The 15761-nt window shown below is 35.9% G+C and overlaps 2 protein-coding genes across 3 annotated transcripts; both read right to left on the bottom strand.

Moving 5' to 3' along the window:
• Positions 1–412: 412 nt before the first annotated feature.
• On the bottom strand, positions 413–5639 carry LOC21392343 (alkaline/neutral invertase E, chloroplastic). The gene is made up of 7 exons (XM_010094910.2): positions 5509–5639; positions 3979–4767; positions 3385–3550; positions 3089–3300; positions 1958–2451; positions 1828–1876; positions 413–1007 (listed from the first exon to the last, which is right to left on the bottom strand). Exons 2-7 carry the CDS (start codon positions 4672–4674, stop codon positions 687–689), a joined length of 1938 nt encoding a protein of 645 aa, XP_010093212.1. The 5' UTR covers positions 4675–4767; positions 5509–5639; the 3' UTR covers positions 413–686.
• Positions 5640–6928: 1289 nt separating this feature from the next.
• On the bottom strand, positions 6929–15428 carry LOC21392342 (histone deacetylase 9). Of its 2 annotated transcripts, XM_010094909.2 has the most exons (14): positions 15277–15428; positions 14817–14929; positions 14347–14464; positions 13700–13774; positions 13406–13625; positions 11626–11689; positions 10789–10881; positions 10587–10695; positions 10020–10069; positions 9844–9934; positions 8765–8835; positions 8470–8568; positions 7472–7538; positions 6929–7334 (listed from the first exon to the last, which is right to left on the bottom strand). In XM_010094909.2, exons 1-14 carry the CDS (start codon positions 15311–15313, stop codon positions 7252–7254), a joined length of 1290 nt encoding a protein of 429 aa, XP_010093211.1. In that variant the 5' UTR covers positions 15314–15428; the 3' UTR covers positions 6929–7251. The 2 variants fall into 2 exon arrangements, with proteins under 2 accessions (XP_010093211.1, XP_024019260.1); XM_024163492.1 differs by lacking the exons at positions 6929–7334; positions 7472–7538 and having other exon boundaries at positions 8528–8585.
• Between the last annotated feature and the right edge of the window lie 333 nt (positions 15429–15761).

Here is a 15761-nt window from a genome sequence, read left to right as displayed (position 1 = left end):
TACTTGTGGAAGAAAATTAGTGAAATCACTCTTTTAATGCATTATTTTAAGATTTTTACGCTTTATTTTTGATTAATATCTTTTTTAACTAATATAGTTCTTTGATTAAAGTATATCAATTAAGTGTAAAGAGAAAATTCAAACTCATAAGAGTATTTGTCTCCTTTTTTTCCTAGTTGTGTGGTGCTTAACTTCCGTGGTCCTCCAAACATCTTTCAAAAGGCATACATTTAATTTAACAAAGAGACTCACGCGTGAGAGAATCTATTAACGTAATAGTAATAGAAAATAAATAATTAAAACTAGTGTTATGTTTGAAAATACATTTTGTTTTTAGTTCTATATAACGAATAGAATTGAGCGCTTTCTCAAAATCCCAATCCCTTGGCTGCCCTTACACAGGAGAAGGAAATAAAGAGCGGGAAAAACTCATCCCGGAAAGGGGCATATTGCTTATTATTTCTAATGCTACATTATCAATATACAAGTAGTCTTTCTGACCAAAAAATAAAAAAAAATACCTTCTTCCCTATTACATTACCAATTTACAAGAACTCTTTTTGTTTCTTCCAGTCAACACACTTGAGAACTCTTGTCTCCTCATACATTCACTCGTCCAAAGGCTTCAAAATTGGAAGAGAGACTCGAATTTGAACAACATCCCTCTTCGCTTCGCAATGTAATACTCACACTATAAAGCTATGTTTTTTCCATCCACGCCGTTTCCTTGGGCTAGCATTGATGATGCAAGAGAATGCATTCCTAAGCTCTGAATCTTCTTCATTCACAAGGATATTTGCTGCGCTTGGATTGGCTAAGAGATGCTTTGCCACGAGATATCCGGCAATCGACCAATTTTGGAACAGCCGTGCCTGCTTCCCGACAAATCGTCCTCGCTTGGTATCATAGTATTCAGGCCACTTGTCACTAGATATGCGTTTCTCAGCAACTTTGAGAGCTTTCAATGCGATTTCAGGTCTATTCATCTTTATGCACGCCACGGTAAGCTGAGAAATTCCAAAAATAGGGTTTAATTTGATGAATTATTTAGCCACTCCTTTCTATACTCCAGAAAGAGAAGTAATTTTCAATCACACTAACCAGTAAGGTTCTTGTATATCTATGTGCTTTTGCAGTCAATACCAGTACAGAGGTCTATAGTATAAGAAGTTCAAAATCATTGGTAAAATATTAAATTATAGACTTCATCGAACACATTCCTAAAATTTCATGGAAATACCACCATTGTTTGGTGTTTTAGAAGACCTCAACCTGAATTATCACAGTGTAATGCTAAGGAAGGGCAGCCTGGAAGAAAAAAGGGTGTTGATTACGATTTTACAGCTCAGAATAATGATAAAAGCTAAGCATTTAAAGGTGATAAGCCACTTGTAATTGGACATTCTCAACTGCCAAGACATGGTATATATTGAATATTCCATACTCCATGAGCAGCTTTTCAAGATTTTCAGCAAGAAATAATTCTAAAACAGATCGTAGAAGTTAGGTTCCTATCGGACATATAAGGGCCTCAGCGTAAATCAGGATGATAGGATGCATGATCAGGAGAAGGGAGAACATGAATTTTATTCCAAAAGGATCATCCCATCTCGACATTTATGCTAGTTTGTTGAACATCATACAGAAACCTCTCAACAAAAGCTGTTGGAGGTAATAGCTAGAAACCAATTATGAAATCTGGTATAAAGGGGCCAAAATATTGATTATAACTCAACAAAAAACTCTCTCTTCAAAGTTATATCAATTAATCTCATTTTTAGCAACGAAAAAAAAAATAGTAAATGTTACAAGTTAAGAACACCTTACCTGCCAAAGTAATGTTGGCCAAGAACCTCCATTGTGGTAGGACCAAGGACTGCAACACAAAACTGAGTATGAGATAAGTGGGAAGAAGTAGGAAAGAGAACATCACAAAGAACAGGCATAGGTGCAGTACGTGTTCTTGGGATCACAGCCAGTGACAATCCGCCACTCCACGCCTTCAAGGGCAGGATAGCATATTTTGAAAGGCATTTCTGCCACTAGTTCGGCCCATTTTGCCTCGATGAGATCCAATATGGCATGTGATTGATCCTGTGATGCAAGACTACTTACAATCGACCATAAATTTCCAAGAGAAAAGAAACGGAAGTCCATGTGAGCAGGCTGCAGGTTTCCAATCAAATAGCCTCCTTTACCAGGCATAAACTCCACCAACCAGGTAGGAATTTGATCGGGGTAGATATTAAACTTATTCACAGCTTCATATGAGTATTCCTCAGTTTTGTATCGATAAATCTCATTCAATTTTCTCATATCAATCCAATAGTACTCTCTGATATGGAAGGATAAAGCAACTAGACGATTGTTAAGTGCCCGCATAAGATCAGCAGATGCATCCTCTGGAGTAAGCATCTCACGAGCACAAAGTAAAGCAGAATAGAACAGTGCCTGCAACATTGCATGTGAATCCTATTTATGAACTCATTTTCAAAATTCGGGTGCAAGTTGAAAAATGGCACAAAGTCCAGGGGGCCATTTATGAAGTAAATAGGATTAAATTTCATTTAAAACAACAAATTACTCAACAAAAATGTAGACTTTAAACCATCCTCGATAAACATGCACAAACGCTGCAGTTTTCACACCATACTTAACTGGCTCATAAACATGACAGAAACCACTACTCAATCCAGACATTGAATTAAGCGATAGCCTGGAATATAGATTTCAGTCTAGAATCAAAATCAGACATGTAAGAGAACACGAGTTCATCAATGCTTGAGGTCAGTCTTCTATATACAAACACATAATGTAAGTAAACTATTACAGTAGAGAGAATCACCAATCTGATTCATCTATTATGGAGATGAGATGAAATAACTCTCATTTAAGAAGCCAAAGCATATGGCTCATACTTTAACACATGTCAGATTGGACCAGCTTTTCTTTATCACTATCTTTTGGAAATGGGATGAGGCCGGATTATTTTTCCTCTCTAAACAGGTTCTGGCACTCAATTTGCATGAACGAAAAACAGAAAATAACTCAAAACAAGACTCTGATGAGCATTAGATGGACAAACTACCTGAATCTCCAATGGGTGGCCGTGAATTCCCATGCGACGATCTATCATGCAAGAGCCATCTGTGACCAATAAAGTTGGAAACATATCAAAACCATCAGCAAGACACAGCTTTAAAATCATTTTTATCCCTGTTTGCACATCAACTCTCTCTTGCACTGAGAGATCTCCAGAGCACTTTCCATATGCTCGTAGCAATATAATCCACCACAACCCTGAAAAGAAAAATAAAAAATGGTTACTGACATATAATTACTAAAAACATGTACTTCAAAACAAAATTTTTATATATTTCTTACCAGAGTCAACTGGAGCAACACGGCCAATTGCAGCTTCACCAAAGTCGGGATCTAAAACGTCTTCAGTTGCTGAATCATCACCATCAAGAGGAACAGTGCGAACTTTGAAACTGGCAGGCATTAGCCCTTGACCAGGACTATGGCAATCCATAGTTTTCTCCCAGCTCTGCAAACCACAAAATGTCAGACAATGCTTCAAAACACAGTCAAAAATCACAAGATAACTTTCAGACAATGCTTCCTACTAATCATGAAATAGAGACTGCATTTATCATGCTGATACTTGTTAATTTGATCGTTTAGAAGACAAAATAAATGGTTTAAAGCCTTGCACTATCAGAAATAAAAGAAAATGGAGAGAGCTTAAAATGTATCAAAGATGAGTTGAGAAAACTATTATTGTCGTCAAGTTATACTTGCAGAAAAACAAGGTAGACACAATGAAAACTGACTGATATTAAGTACAAATCCTCCTAAGAAAAGTTTGTATGCAAGTTCTTTACATGAACACTCTTCAATGAAATGGGTAGATGAGGTGAACTGCATTGTTATTTCCTTTAGCAATATCATTGACTAAGAGGTTAATAACATTACCTGCAACTGGAGGGTATGAAGTATGAAGTTCCTAACAATATCATATTCTCCCTTTAGAAGAAAAGCTATTCCAGAAGGTATGAAGTCACGGATGAAGACTTGATCATAGTTCAGAGTACTAGTGCTGCTCGGGTCGTTAGCAGCAATAGTACCAATAGGATTATTACAGTAATAAACGATAGAAGCCCGCAGCAAACTCCAAGCTTCCTCCTCGATTAGATTTGCCCTAACATCATGCAATTTGTCTATAATGGTTCCTGCTGCACCCAGTTTACCATTTGATTCAGGTTTCTCCTTGTGTTCATCAATACTGGGTGAACAAGCTACGCCATTAATTGGAAGTGATGTTGGTCTATCTGCTTCATCCTTAAACCGCAATTTACTCTCCTCTTCCGAGGGTATCCCACTAGCACTTTTAGCCGGTTGACATTTGCAGCTCGTGGAGTCCGACCTATTAGCATCAAATTTTCTAAGAAAGACACCATTTGTTCCCTCTACTGCAGAAACTCTCAAGCCATTCTGTGTGGTTCTCGAAGCATTGACCCCTTGATGGCAGGCCAAACTTCTTTTCCTTCTACCTTTCGTTGCTGATTCAATTGAAAGAACTCCATTTACATTGCAAACGGATGAATTACATCCATTAAAGCGAGGAAATGAACTGGACATAACTTGTACAAACGCTTCTGAAGCAGCCATTGCCAGAATGTATACCAGATTCGACCTTCAAATTCTAAAAAGCAAATAACTCTGGAACAACTCTTGAACTAGGTACCTAAATAGTTAAAGCACCTACAACACCCGAAACAGATTTCTTGAAAATCATGAACATTTGAAGCTCACAATTAATTGGTCTAATCTAACTCCTCATATATTCTTTGGGATAATAACAAAATCATCTCCTGTGTTTTAGAGAATGTTGTGTTCTACCCTATGTTTTTCAGATATATTGTACTTATCCCCTACGCTTTACAAATCGGGTTAAAACCTTTCCAGAGCAGAGGTTTCCGCGAAGGTTTTTCACACGATATCCGCGGAAGATTTTTTAACACGATTTGTAAAACATAGGGTACAATATAAATTTGCAAAAAATAGATACATGTGTTGCATTTTTTTGCAAATTTCGGTTTCTGTAACTCACCCTATCTGAAATCTTAACATAAAAACACGTTGAAATGTTTGATACGAGTATGAGCCAGATATAAACAAACTAACAAACAAACTGAGCAACGTAATTTAACAAGAGAAAATCGCCATGACAATAACCGAGCGTTAATCAAAAGCCTGAAAAACGATTATAGTTTCTTCTCTTGGCCATCCAAGAGCTCGGTATGATTTGTTTGGCGGCAGAGAAAATCAAAGAAAGACCAGTTATTCTGAATTTTCTCAACAACAAACAACAGGAAAAAGAAAAGGAGAAGATATGTCCAGAATTTTCCCAACTACAAAATCAGTTCTGCTTCAGAAAAATTGCAAGGAGAGATTACGCTCATCGAAAGGAGTTACTTGAGAGCTGTTTTTCGAGTTACCTACCTTTGATTCATCGTCGTCCAGGCTTCTTCTACGTTGGGAAAGATAATTTTCTGGAAACAATAAAGAGAGTTCTAGAGGAGGAAAGCAGTTTCCTTTCTTTTCCTTCTTTTTTTCTCGCATTCCAAACACAAACGAATGGGACGACTATGACTTTTTCCAGTCGTTGACTTGGCCACACGGGATGGGATCTACTGAGACCAATTACCATGGACTCGAACGGCGTCGTTACAATTGTGTAAAACGACACGCATACTTTTTTTTTTTTTTTTTCTTTTGGTACAAATACCAATTTTGCACTAAAATTTCTATCTACAAAAAATAAATAAATAAATAAAATTTTTATTTGAGGTAATTACTTTATCATTCTTATTAAAAAGTTTGTTTTTATGAATATACTCAAGTTTGCTTTTACGTTATTATTCCTTTTTAATTGTTTTTTATTTGATTATTCCTTTGTAATTGAATGGAAGGGATTAGGTTTTTTTTGGTAGAAGATTATTTATCTGTTGTTTCGTAGGCGTTTGAACTATTTTAGCTCCATGACATTCGTTATCTAATTCAAAACTGACACCTATAGGATGAATTAGTCTTAGTCAAACTTAATCCAAACATGGATAAGATCTACACGTGAAAACAAGTTAGGAATATCATGACGTGTTTAGTTTACTGATTCGAGTTTTTAATTTGAGTTGAGATGTGATTTTAATTAAAATTTTTTTACTATAATAAAAAAGTTAAATATAATTATTTATGAGAATTTTTTATCATAATAAAATTTAAATTAATGAAATAAACATGACCTCACTCATAAGTCAAACTTAGAACCTCCGTGTACTCATAAGTCAAACTTAGAAAATAAAACCACGCTTTGATACGAAGGTTTTTTTTTTTTTTTTTTTTTTTTTTTTTGGTCAATACTCTCTTAACTTTCCGTGCTTTGACAAATTTCCCCTAGACCTTAACTTTCTGCAATTAACCCTCTTCTTTACACCATCAAGTTGTTGAACGGCGATATCAATTTTGAGTCAAAATGCATCAATTTAACAAGTTAAAGAGATTAATATTAAAATTATAAGTTGAAGGCCTAATTTGCTTTATACTTGTTTGGTTGGAGGATTCAAACCATGTGATTCGAACTATTTTCAATTTACGTGAATTTTTTGTGAGAAAAAATACTGTAACGAACCATGAATCATGATTCAAATCAGGAAACGAATCCCTCTACCAAACATCCTCATTCAAGGGCCTTCAATACTTGATACAATGTTGGTTTATATTAATTCTCCTAAAATCTTAAAATGAAGAGGGCGAGGTAATGATAATATTTATTTTCCAATACAATCAGAAGAAATCAAAACATTGTCCTTAATTGAGAAAATAAGGTTCTTTCCTTCTCTTGGAAAGAAAACACTCCTCTTAAGCAAGAACATGATGATTATGAAAAAGGCCAAAAGGATAATCTTTGTATTACAAATTGATCTGTACTTTCATTGCTTCTAAGCTTCTAGCAGAAAGCATTTCTATAAAACTTGCAAAATCAACGGCTACCAATTCAGTTTACTGGGCCATCAAAAAAATCAGAAGAGCAATACGAATGAAGTATTTGTGCAAGCCCTTTTGAGTTTTGGTTTTTCTAGTTGAGCACAGAACTACTTTAAATTCTTGGAATCCAAATAAATCTAGCATTTCTAAACTAGAAAGAAGAGCCTAAAGGATACACAAGTAAATTTTACAGTTTACGTATCAATCATCCATGTTCTGATCATTATCATTGTCTCCATCATAATATTCATCGTCGCGTTGGATTTGCTTGTCCCTAGCGTGCTCTGCAAAGGTGTTTACATGAAGTTTGATTAGAAGAAAATAAGTCACAAGCTGATGCAAGAAAGTACGTGCAACCGATGTGCCAAAAGAGAAGGAAACTAAAACGTGTGAACGCGGATTTTTAGAATTCTTCACTTACGATCTACACGCTCATCCGGGTTTTGCTCATCTTCATCAAAATCGGGGATATAAAAGTCTGGAGGAACCTGCCAAACAAATAGGAATTATAATGTAAAGTTTGCCTTCATGGTGCTTAAAAAAGCATCATTCTACAAAACAAAATTTTCTAATAAAGGACGCTTCTCTTTTGAGATCCTTTATTGTATGTTTGGTAGGAAAGAAAAGTAGAAAGAAGGGAGAAGGTGGAGAGATTTTGGGAGAAAAAATATAAATGTAGGTTGTTTGGTAGGAGGGAAAAGAGAAAAGATGAGAAAATGGAGTGGAAAATAGTACATGTGGGTCCCACTATTTTTCTTCTTTCTACAAATGGGCAGAAAATGGGGACAACTAATTAAAGTGGGTAAAGTTACTAAACTACCCTTTTCTCCATCAACATCCAAGCAAAAAATTTAATAGTATAAAAGTAATTTACGAGTAAAATTTTATCTTTCCTCCCAATTTAAGTAATAACTTCCAATACCAAACAAGTGAAGATAAGTTCATTTTCTTTCCATCTTCTCATACCAAACAACATAAAAGAAAATCAATTTCCTTTCCATCATTGTTATTTTCCATATTCGCCACCCCACCGGCTGGCTGGTGCATTGGCCTTACCGTAATAGGGCCGCATACCGAAAGGGTACCAATGAAGCCGACCATTAATGACTAGTTCGAACCTTCCATATTTCCTTTCTATCCTATTTTCTTTCCTTCCGACCAAACATAGCATTTAATTCTGGTGATAGAGTCATTTGCAAGTGTGGAACATATAACTATCAAAATAGATGACATCCGTCGAAGATGTTTTGTATATGTTAACATAAGATTCGATGTCTAATTCGAATGTATAGACATTAGACAGTGATTGTGCAGGAGGAAGCAATTCAGATGTAACAATATGTTAATTGCACCAAGCGCTCATGGAAAAAGTGAATTTGTCAAGTAGAATATTTCTCTGGTAATTTAATTGGTACTCACCTCCTGCATTTGCACACTAGGAGCATGTTGAATGTAACGAAGATTCTCCAAGACCTGCACTTTGATAGTGCCCAGATACGATTTACTATTTAAGTTCTCCTGCATAATTGACACCACCAAAAGAAAGAAAGAAACAACAACAACAACTTAACCAATTGCACATTGAAATCTTTGCGGACTACGATATTTTAAGCAAAACAAAGCCAAACGTGACTATTAAATCTGGGTACAGACCAAATATAACCTAGAACATTTTGAGGGGTGCAATAACATAAAAGTTCTAAAAGCTACGTACTATGTGCCCATGTGGAATCTTCAATGAAAATTCTGGCGCAAAATATTTAATATACTCGTTGTCAGGGATTTCTGCAAAAACAATCAAATTGCTAATAAAATATGTGGTTTGGATAGAATGAAACTGAACTCTTAATCGTACAAATATAAAAGGAGGACAGGCATCAAGTTATCCCACTGAAAAGTTTCAAAAATAAAGATGAGCAGCATTAAATTATCCATTTTGCCATAACAGAAAATCCTTTGAACGACCATCATTTTCCCCATTGTTAGGATTAACATTGTAAAATCTGCCCTTCAGAATACTCAAAAATATGCTCATAAATAAAGAAAAGATTCAGAAGATGTGACAAATTTATTCTGTTGTTGTTGTCATATATTTTTGTAATAGATTTCAAAGCCACAGAAAAGTGGGCGAAAGATCGCACATTTGAAAAAGCAACTTGATCACACGTATCAAAACACAAATTGAATTACAAGCTTAGTAGAAGGGGACAACTGAGGAGACATAACGGTACAAGCTACTTCAACACAGAGCCAAAATAAAGATGCTAGGTATTTCCTTCGAACAGAATTCAAATGCCAGTCATTGAAGGCCCCCAAATACACACACACACACACACACAGAGAGGAGGAATCAGAAGATCTTATAGCTCAACCTCTAATGTATCAGAAATATCATATTACAGATCACAAAACGTAATTGAGCAAACTAAACCTGAATGAAGAACAAAAGAACTCTATTGAGCATTCTGTCTTGAAATAGCACCCATAGTATGAGCTAAAATCAAATGTTATGTGTGATACTGCATAATGAGTAGGACAGAGAAATAAATGCTTAAAAAAAAAATCTACTTCACAACTGCAGTTTGCTTGAAATTCCACATTACAGCAAATATGATACAAGTTTCGAAAATCAACCCCCTGTACCCCTTTCCTTTCCCCCACCCTCGACTAAGAGAAAGGAAAAGTTAAAAAAGTAATATAAAAAAGCCCATCATTAAGCTAGAAAAATATCAACAGTATGTTGCCACATTTAAACCAAGCATTAAAAGATAATGACAAGTAGACTTCATGTACCATTTGGAAGCTCTGTATCTAGTAGAACTCCAGTTTCTAGTGTCCAACATCGAGCAACATTCTCTTTTGTGTACCCCCCACCTCCAGTAACCTGCATGCAAGATATATCTCCGTAAGCCAATGGTAAAACTCATAAATGATTATCTATGCAAAGTATAATGAAACAGAAAAGATACCAGTAATGGCAAATTGAATTTCTTCACAAACCTAACACATTCAGCATGACCTGTAAGAAGCATCAAGAGAAACCACATAAACTATCTAGCCAACAAAGCTAATGAGTAGAAAATTAAAAAGTGTCTATTGCTAAGTATAATGGGTTAAGCAATAATTTTGGACTTGTTGGAGTGGACTTTGACCTAAGATTCAATTTGCCCCCCCTCCCCCGCCTTTTTTTTTTTGATAGGAACCCCTGTTTCTTTTGATTTTCTTGATTGCCCCAAGTTTGAAAGAGAGTTTCAGATTGAACCTACTTGCCATCAAGTGCACTAATTTCCTAAATTTCAGTTACTCCGAACAAATTATTCCTGAATTTCACTCTAGTGAACGTGCAATAAAGATCAGAATATCAAACATCACCACAACATTTTTCACTGGAAAATTCTAGCCAAACTTCAAGGTCAGGGGTCAAAGGCGTAGTCTGGTTAAAGATTTTTAATCATAAATTAATGGGGAAAATGCTGTGACTTATTTGACAGCAGTAAAACGGGGAGGAGCAATATTTTAAACAAGTAGATATGCACCATCTATGGAGAGATTGAAGCAGCCCAAGCGGTCTCCAGCAAGGGAATCTGCTCCACATTGTAGAACAATGGCACCTGGTAGATATGTTTCAACAACCTTGGAAATAATCTACAAAATTGGAAGTTAAAAGATTTATGCTTCACATAACATACAACATACGATGACATTAATCTGAAATACAGTGCTTCTTACAGAACTTACGGTTTTAAAAAGACGAGTGAAGCTAGCGTCATCTATTCCATCCTTGAGTGGAACATTAATGGCATAAAACTTGCCTTCTCTTTCTCCTATTTCCTTTTCCAATGAAAATACAATGAATATCGCACAGATTTCAACTTTCTAAAGACTATCAATGAATCACATAGACATTTCAACCAAAAGAAAGAAGTGAAAACAAGAACAAGAGCGGAGAAACAAAAAGTAAGCAGCTCCTGACAATTGTCTTAAGTATTTTTGGAATGATATGAATATAAAGCCAATTAAGTGATAAAACAAAATGAGAACAAGGGAAATCATGCCAAATAGTTTCTAAGATGAAGATCACCGAACTTAAACCAAAGAAAAACACCAAAAGTTTTAGAACATAAAAGTGGCAGATGAAATATAGGACAAGGTAACTGGCAGAAAAAGCAGGATCAACGAAATAGCTTGGTTGTCTTTGTTAAGTTAAAAGGCTGAAACAAAACCTTTAGGAACAATACGAAATCACAGAAAAAGGATTCTACTGACTGACCTGTTGTAACAGAAAAAAATACAGGTTGGTAACAAAATGGATTTCTAAGGCGAAAAAAGTTGCACGTTCTAAAGAAGAATGTGGAAGTGTGTTGGTGAACATGTATGCTGACACACTTGACATGGCATTTGAGTCTATAGTGTAAACATATATCTTCAAATAGGAAAAATTAGTTGAGACCAAAGGCAGAAAATGCTAGAAAATTGAGTAGCTTCGGAATGTAAGAGAAATTAATATGGAGCAAGTAACAAATCAAAATTTTAGCTATTGCAAGAATTAGAAAAGCGTGAAGATTGAAAACTCACCTTAACATCACCAGTTCCAGGGAAAAACATGTCTCCAAACTTGTGAAAACTAACGGTCATCACCCTGTCATGTTGAACTATGCAGTTTCAATCAGAGTTTTTTTTTTTTTTTTTGATAAGGAAAAACACCTTTCATTGATATAACAATCAATTAAAGGGTATCGAGAATAAGATATCCACCAGAAATAAGAAAGAGACAAAGCAAAAACAGAACTGGAACTAAAGGACATTAAAAACACTAAGAAAAGAATCAAAGAAAGCACCGCAATCATCTTCCTAAGATGTCTTTCCAATTTCAAATGATCCAGGAAAAAGGAAACTCCTCAAACACGTTATTCATCAATGCCCATGATGCTAAGAACTTTGCTTTTTCAATAGTATCCATCATCTCCATTTCCTTTTCTTCAAAGATTCTGACATTGCTTTCCATCCACAGAGTCAACATAATTGAAATCACCATACATCTCCATAGAACTTTTGCCGTTAGATTAGAACCAGCCCACCATTGCCGACTTACATAGAGCTACCAATACCCAAAGAAAACCTGCCTCATTCAGCAATTTCTGCTACACAAATCTGCCCACTTTACAACGTAACAGGATGTGGTAACTAATCAAGTTTTTCTCAATCATTTCTACATAGAACACACCAGGAAGGAGACAGAGCCACATGAGGATTTCTCCTCTGTACCCTATCACAAGTATTTATTTTTCCATGAAAAACCAGCAAAGCGGACACCTTAATTCTGTGAGGAACACTATTTCAAATGAATCTAAAAGGTTCAAAAGTAGAATTATCATTCTTGTCAACAAGAGAAACAAAGAATGATTTAGTATTCAAGAACATAATTCTAGAGCCCAGGCCCACCAACTATTTAGTATTCTGGAGGAAAACATTTAACCCCAGAGATATGCACTTCCAAGGATTCCTAAAAGATCCCCTAGCCATAAGATTTGGGACATAACCGTTTGATTGACTGCAATCCATAATCACTCTTTATAATCTTTGTCCGCAAGGAGTGTTGTTCCAAAGGAAATCTCCATAACCACTTGCCTAATAATGCCACATTCTTCCTTCTTAAATTTCCTATCCCCAAACCCCTTTTTGCTTACTATGTCCCAGGCCATAAGACTATTCACTTTTCCTCCCTCTTTATTGTCCCATAGAAATTTTCTCATCATTCTCTCCAAAATATAGGCAACAAATAGTGGCATTTTGAAAATGGACATGCAATAAATAAGAATGCTTGCTAGAACAGATTCAATTAGGGTTAATCTTCCAAAGGACAAATTTCTTCCATCAATCTAGTCTCTTTGAAATTTTTTCTATCAGAGTTTCAAGAAGTGCAAAAGCTAAAATCAAAATTCTCACTTCGCATTCATTCATATGCTTCATCATCAAAGGCATAGTAGCAATCCAATTGAAAAGCTATAATCAAAACTTTGATTCCCAATAGTTCACTGATACTATACATTTTTGGAAAGCACGTGTTAATTCTAAACTAGGTACACTCAAGTGTTGGTAGAATTGGGACCAAGCATAACAAAATATTTTGGTATGCTGCCCATTCACAATTTCCAAGAATTTTCAGCTGCTTATGTCATCACAATTACACACTGTACATGTAAGCTTGCACTGCAAAAGCCTATTCTACTGAATTGGCAGAGAACGATCAAAGCTCAATTGATAAATTCTATCATCAAATTAAATCTATTTTTTTGTTACGCCTTCTTTACTATCAAATGCTTTCACGAAAGTAGTAAATTAGAAGGTTATCTACCTGTCAGTGAAGTAAAATGCTTCTTCGACTCCATCACCATGATGCACGTCTATATCAATATATAAAACACGGGCATGATGTTTTAAAAGCTCCAAGATTCCCAAGACCAAGTCATTTATATAACAAAACCCAGATGCTTCGCACTTCTTGGCATGGTGAAGACCACCAGCCCAATTTATAGCAATGTCGCAGAGTTGGTTGTTCAACCTGCGTGCAGCATCTGCAAGCAAATGTCAATAAGCTTAAAAAAGTTTAACCCAAATGTTAACAAAAGACTACCACAAGTTGATTTACCTATTGTTCCACCCGCATAAATTTGACAAAATTCGAACAAGTTCTCAAACACAGGGCAGTCTTCTCCAAGATTATCTGGTAAAGAGGATAAAAGAAAGCAATATGGGGCTCTTAATCTCTTTAAGGGAGAAAAAAATAAAAAAAATAAGAAATATATATATATATATCTGAAGAGAGAATCTAATGCCCTTCAGCCATGTAAGTTACAAATGAACAATAGATAAACATTCCATACTCAAACACTTAATAAGTTCTTGAAATGCTCAAGGATATGTCCACAGCCGACACTTAACAGAAGACACCAATTATCTAACCCTTTACGCTAAATGAAAAAAGAAAACATGTGGTAACAACTAGAGCTACAACATTGGACTTCAAGATGATAATAACAATGAAAAAATTCAGTGACAGACTAGCCCGACCTGATACATTTTATTTGACTAAGCATATGCCCAATGTAATGACTTCTACCTTGGACAAGCCATAAATCTGAATATGTTTCTAAACACCAGTCAAACAATGAATTTCCTAAATTTTATACGCCGTACCAGTGTATGAAACATACTGTCGCTACCACTGATGGCTAAGATCGATGCCTAAGATCATAAATAGAAAACAAAGGAGTTGTTCATTCAAGAGAGCCATACATCTTGCCAAGTCACTGGAGAACAAGTGCAGAGTGTCAGGTGTAATCCGCTGTAGAAACGCAACATAGTCCTCTGAATGGAATTGAGCAAGCTCTACTGGATAGGCCTTGTGTGGCCGCTGCATTGCAGCACAGAAAGAAACCAAAGAATCAAAATTCCAGTAAAATCCCCTGTCTTTGCGGAGCCAACAACTAAAAACTAAACTAATGAAAGACACATAAACTGTCTCCCCTGGTCCCGCTTCGCCCTGGCTCTTAAACTAGCCGAGTTAGCAACTTTCCTAACATCAAATTACCCGGAATTTCATTTCAAATAACTAGCAAATTGAATATTCTACTGTTGGAAATGTTGCTAATTCAGCCCCATTTCACAAGTCAGGAACTAGTGGGATATCCATAAAAGTACTGAAAGAAATGGAATGTAACACACACACACATATATATATGGAATTCAAGAAATAGGGAACCAACATAAATTTCCATCTTCTTGTGGAGGTCGTAGGAGAGGACGAGATGGTGGGTCATACATAAACGGTGGGGTTTCATCGGATGGTTAGGCCCAAAGTATACGCTGCCCACATCCCCTGCAAAAAAACAAAACAAAACAGAAAAATCTCTCTAAATACCACTAATTTCCAAAAAGATGCGATTAAAAGAAATTGCAAGCGCCCGAAACCCCTGTTTGGTCGTCGAGAAAATCAAGCCCCAATGATAACAGAATAAGATTCCAAAACTTCTTTAAGTTCTCCAAATACGACTCTACAGAACGAGACGAATCAACACAATTTAGGGTTTTTATTATTCCGGCATTTTCTCGGCAGCCAAACAGGGGAAAAGACGAACGCACGAAAAGGTTCGAGCTTAATGCAATACTAGAGTAAATGGGTATGACAGAACAATCCATATTGTAAGATAAAGGGAGAGAGCGAACCGTCGTAGAAGTAAGAGATTCTGTCCTTGGAGCGCATTGTGGAGAGAGAACGGCAAAACAAGAAGATGGATATTTCTGTAATATTCGTTTCTTAAGCTTCCGCCATTACCAGAGCTCCGAGAGAGAAAGAGAGAGAGAGAGAGAAAAGAGATGGGTACTAGACAGGGATAAGCTGGTAATTGGGTTACAGTCTGGAAGGTGTCAAGACCACTAAACGCACCGTCTTGGCTATTCTTACCAAACGACGTCGCTCAAGTTTTGCAAACCCCAAAGGGGCGTTTGGTATGCAGGAATTAGTAGGAATCATATTATCAGGAAAGTGATGGAGGGTAATATGATTCTTAGAAATAATACATTACTATGTTTGATTCCATACATGAATATTTTTCAAATTCACAAGAATATTACATTACTGTGTTTGGTTATTCGCATGGAAAAATATCTATAATAATAATAATAATAATAATAATAATAATAATATTATT

Source organism: Morus notabilis, unplaced genomic scaffold, assembly GCF_000414095.1.
Source record: "Morus notabilis unplaced genomic scaffold, ASM41409v2 Scaffold507, whole genome shotgun sequence".
Classification (NCBI taxonomy): Eukaryota; Viridiplantae; Streptophyta; class Magnoliopsida; order Rosales; family Moraceae; genus Morus; species Morus notabilis.
Note: the sequence above shows the minus strand (reverse complement) of the source record. Positions and strands in the feature narration are given on the sequence as shown.

Coding starts and splice junctions, on each gene's coding strand:
- LOC21392343 (XM_010094910.2), bottom strand. CDS start 4,674: ATGGCTGCTTCAGAAGCGTTTGTACAAGTTATGTCCAGTTCATTTCCT. Junction 3,551..3,978: donor TTCATACCCTCCAGTTGCAG/GTAATGTTATTA, acceptor TGTGGTTTGCAG/AGCTGGGAGAAAACTATGGA. Junction 3,301..3,384: donor TGTTGCTCCAGTTGACTCTG/GTAAGAAATATA, acceptor TTTTCTTTTCAG/GGTTGTGGTGGATTATATTG.
- LOC21392342 (XM_010094909.2), bottom strand. CDS start 15,313: ATGCGCTCCAAGGACAGAATCTCTTACTTCTACGACG. Junction 13,775..14,346: donor CTCCAGTGACTTGGCAAGAT/GTATGGCTCTCT, acceptor CCTCTTTACCAG/ATAATCTTGGAGAAGACTGC. Junction 10,696..10,788: donor TCACTCGTCTTTTTAAAACC/GTAAGTTCTGTA, acceptor CCAATTTTGTAG/ATTATTTCCAAGGTTGTTGA.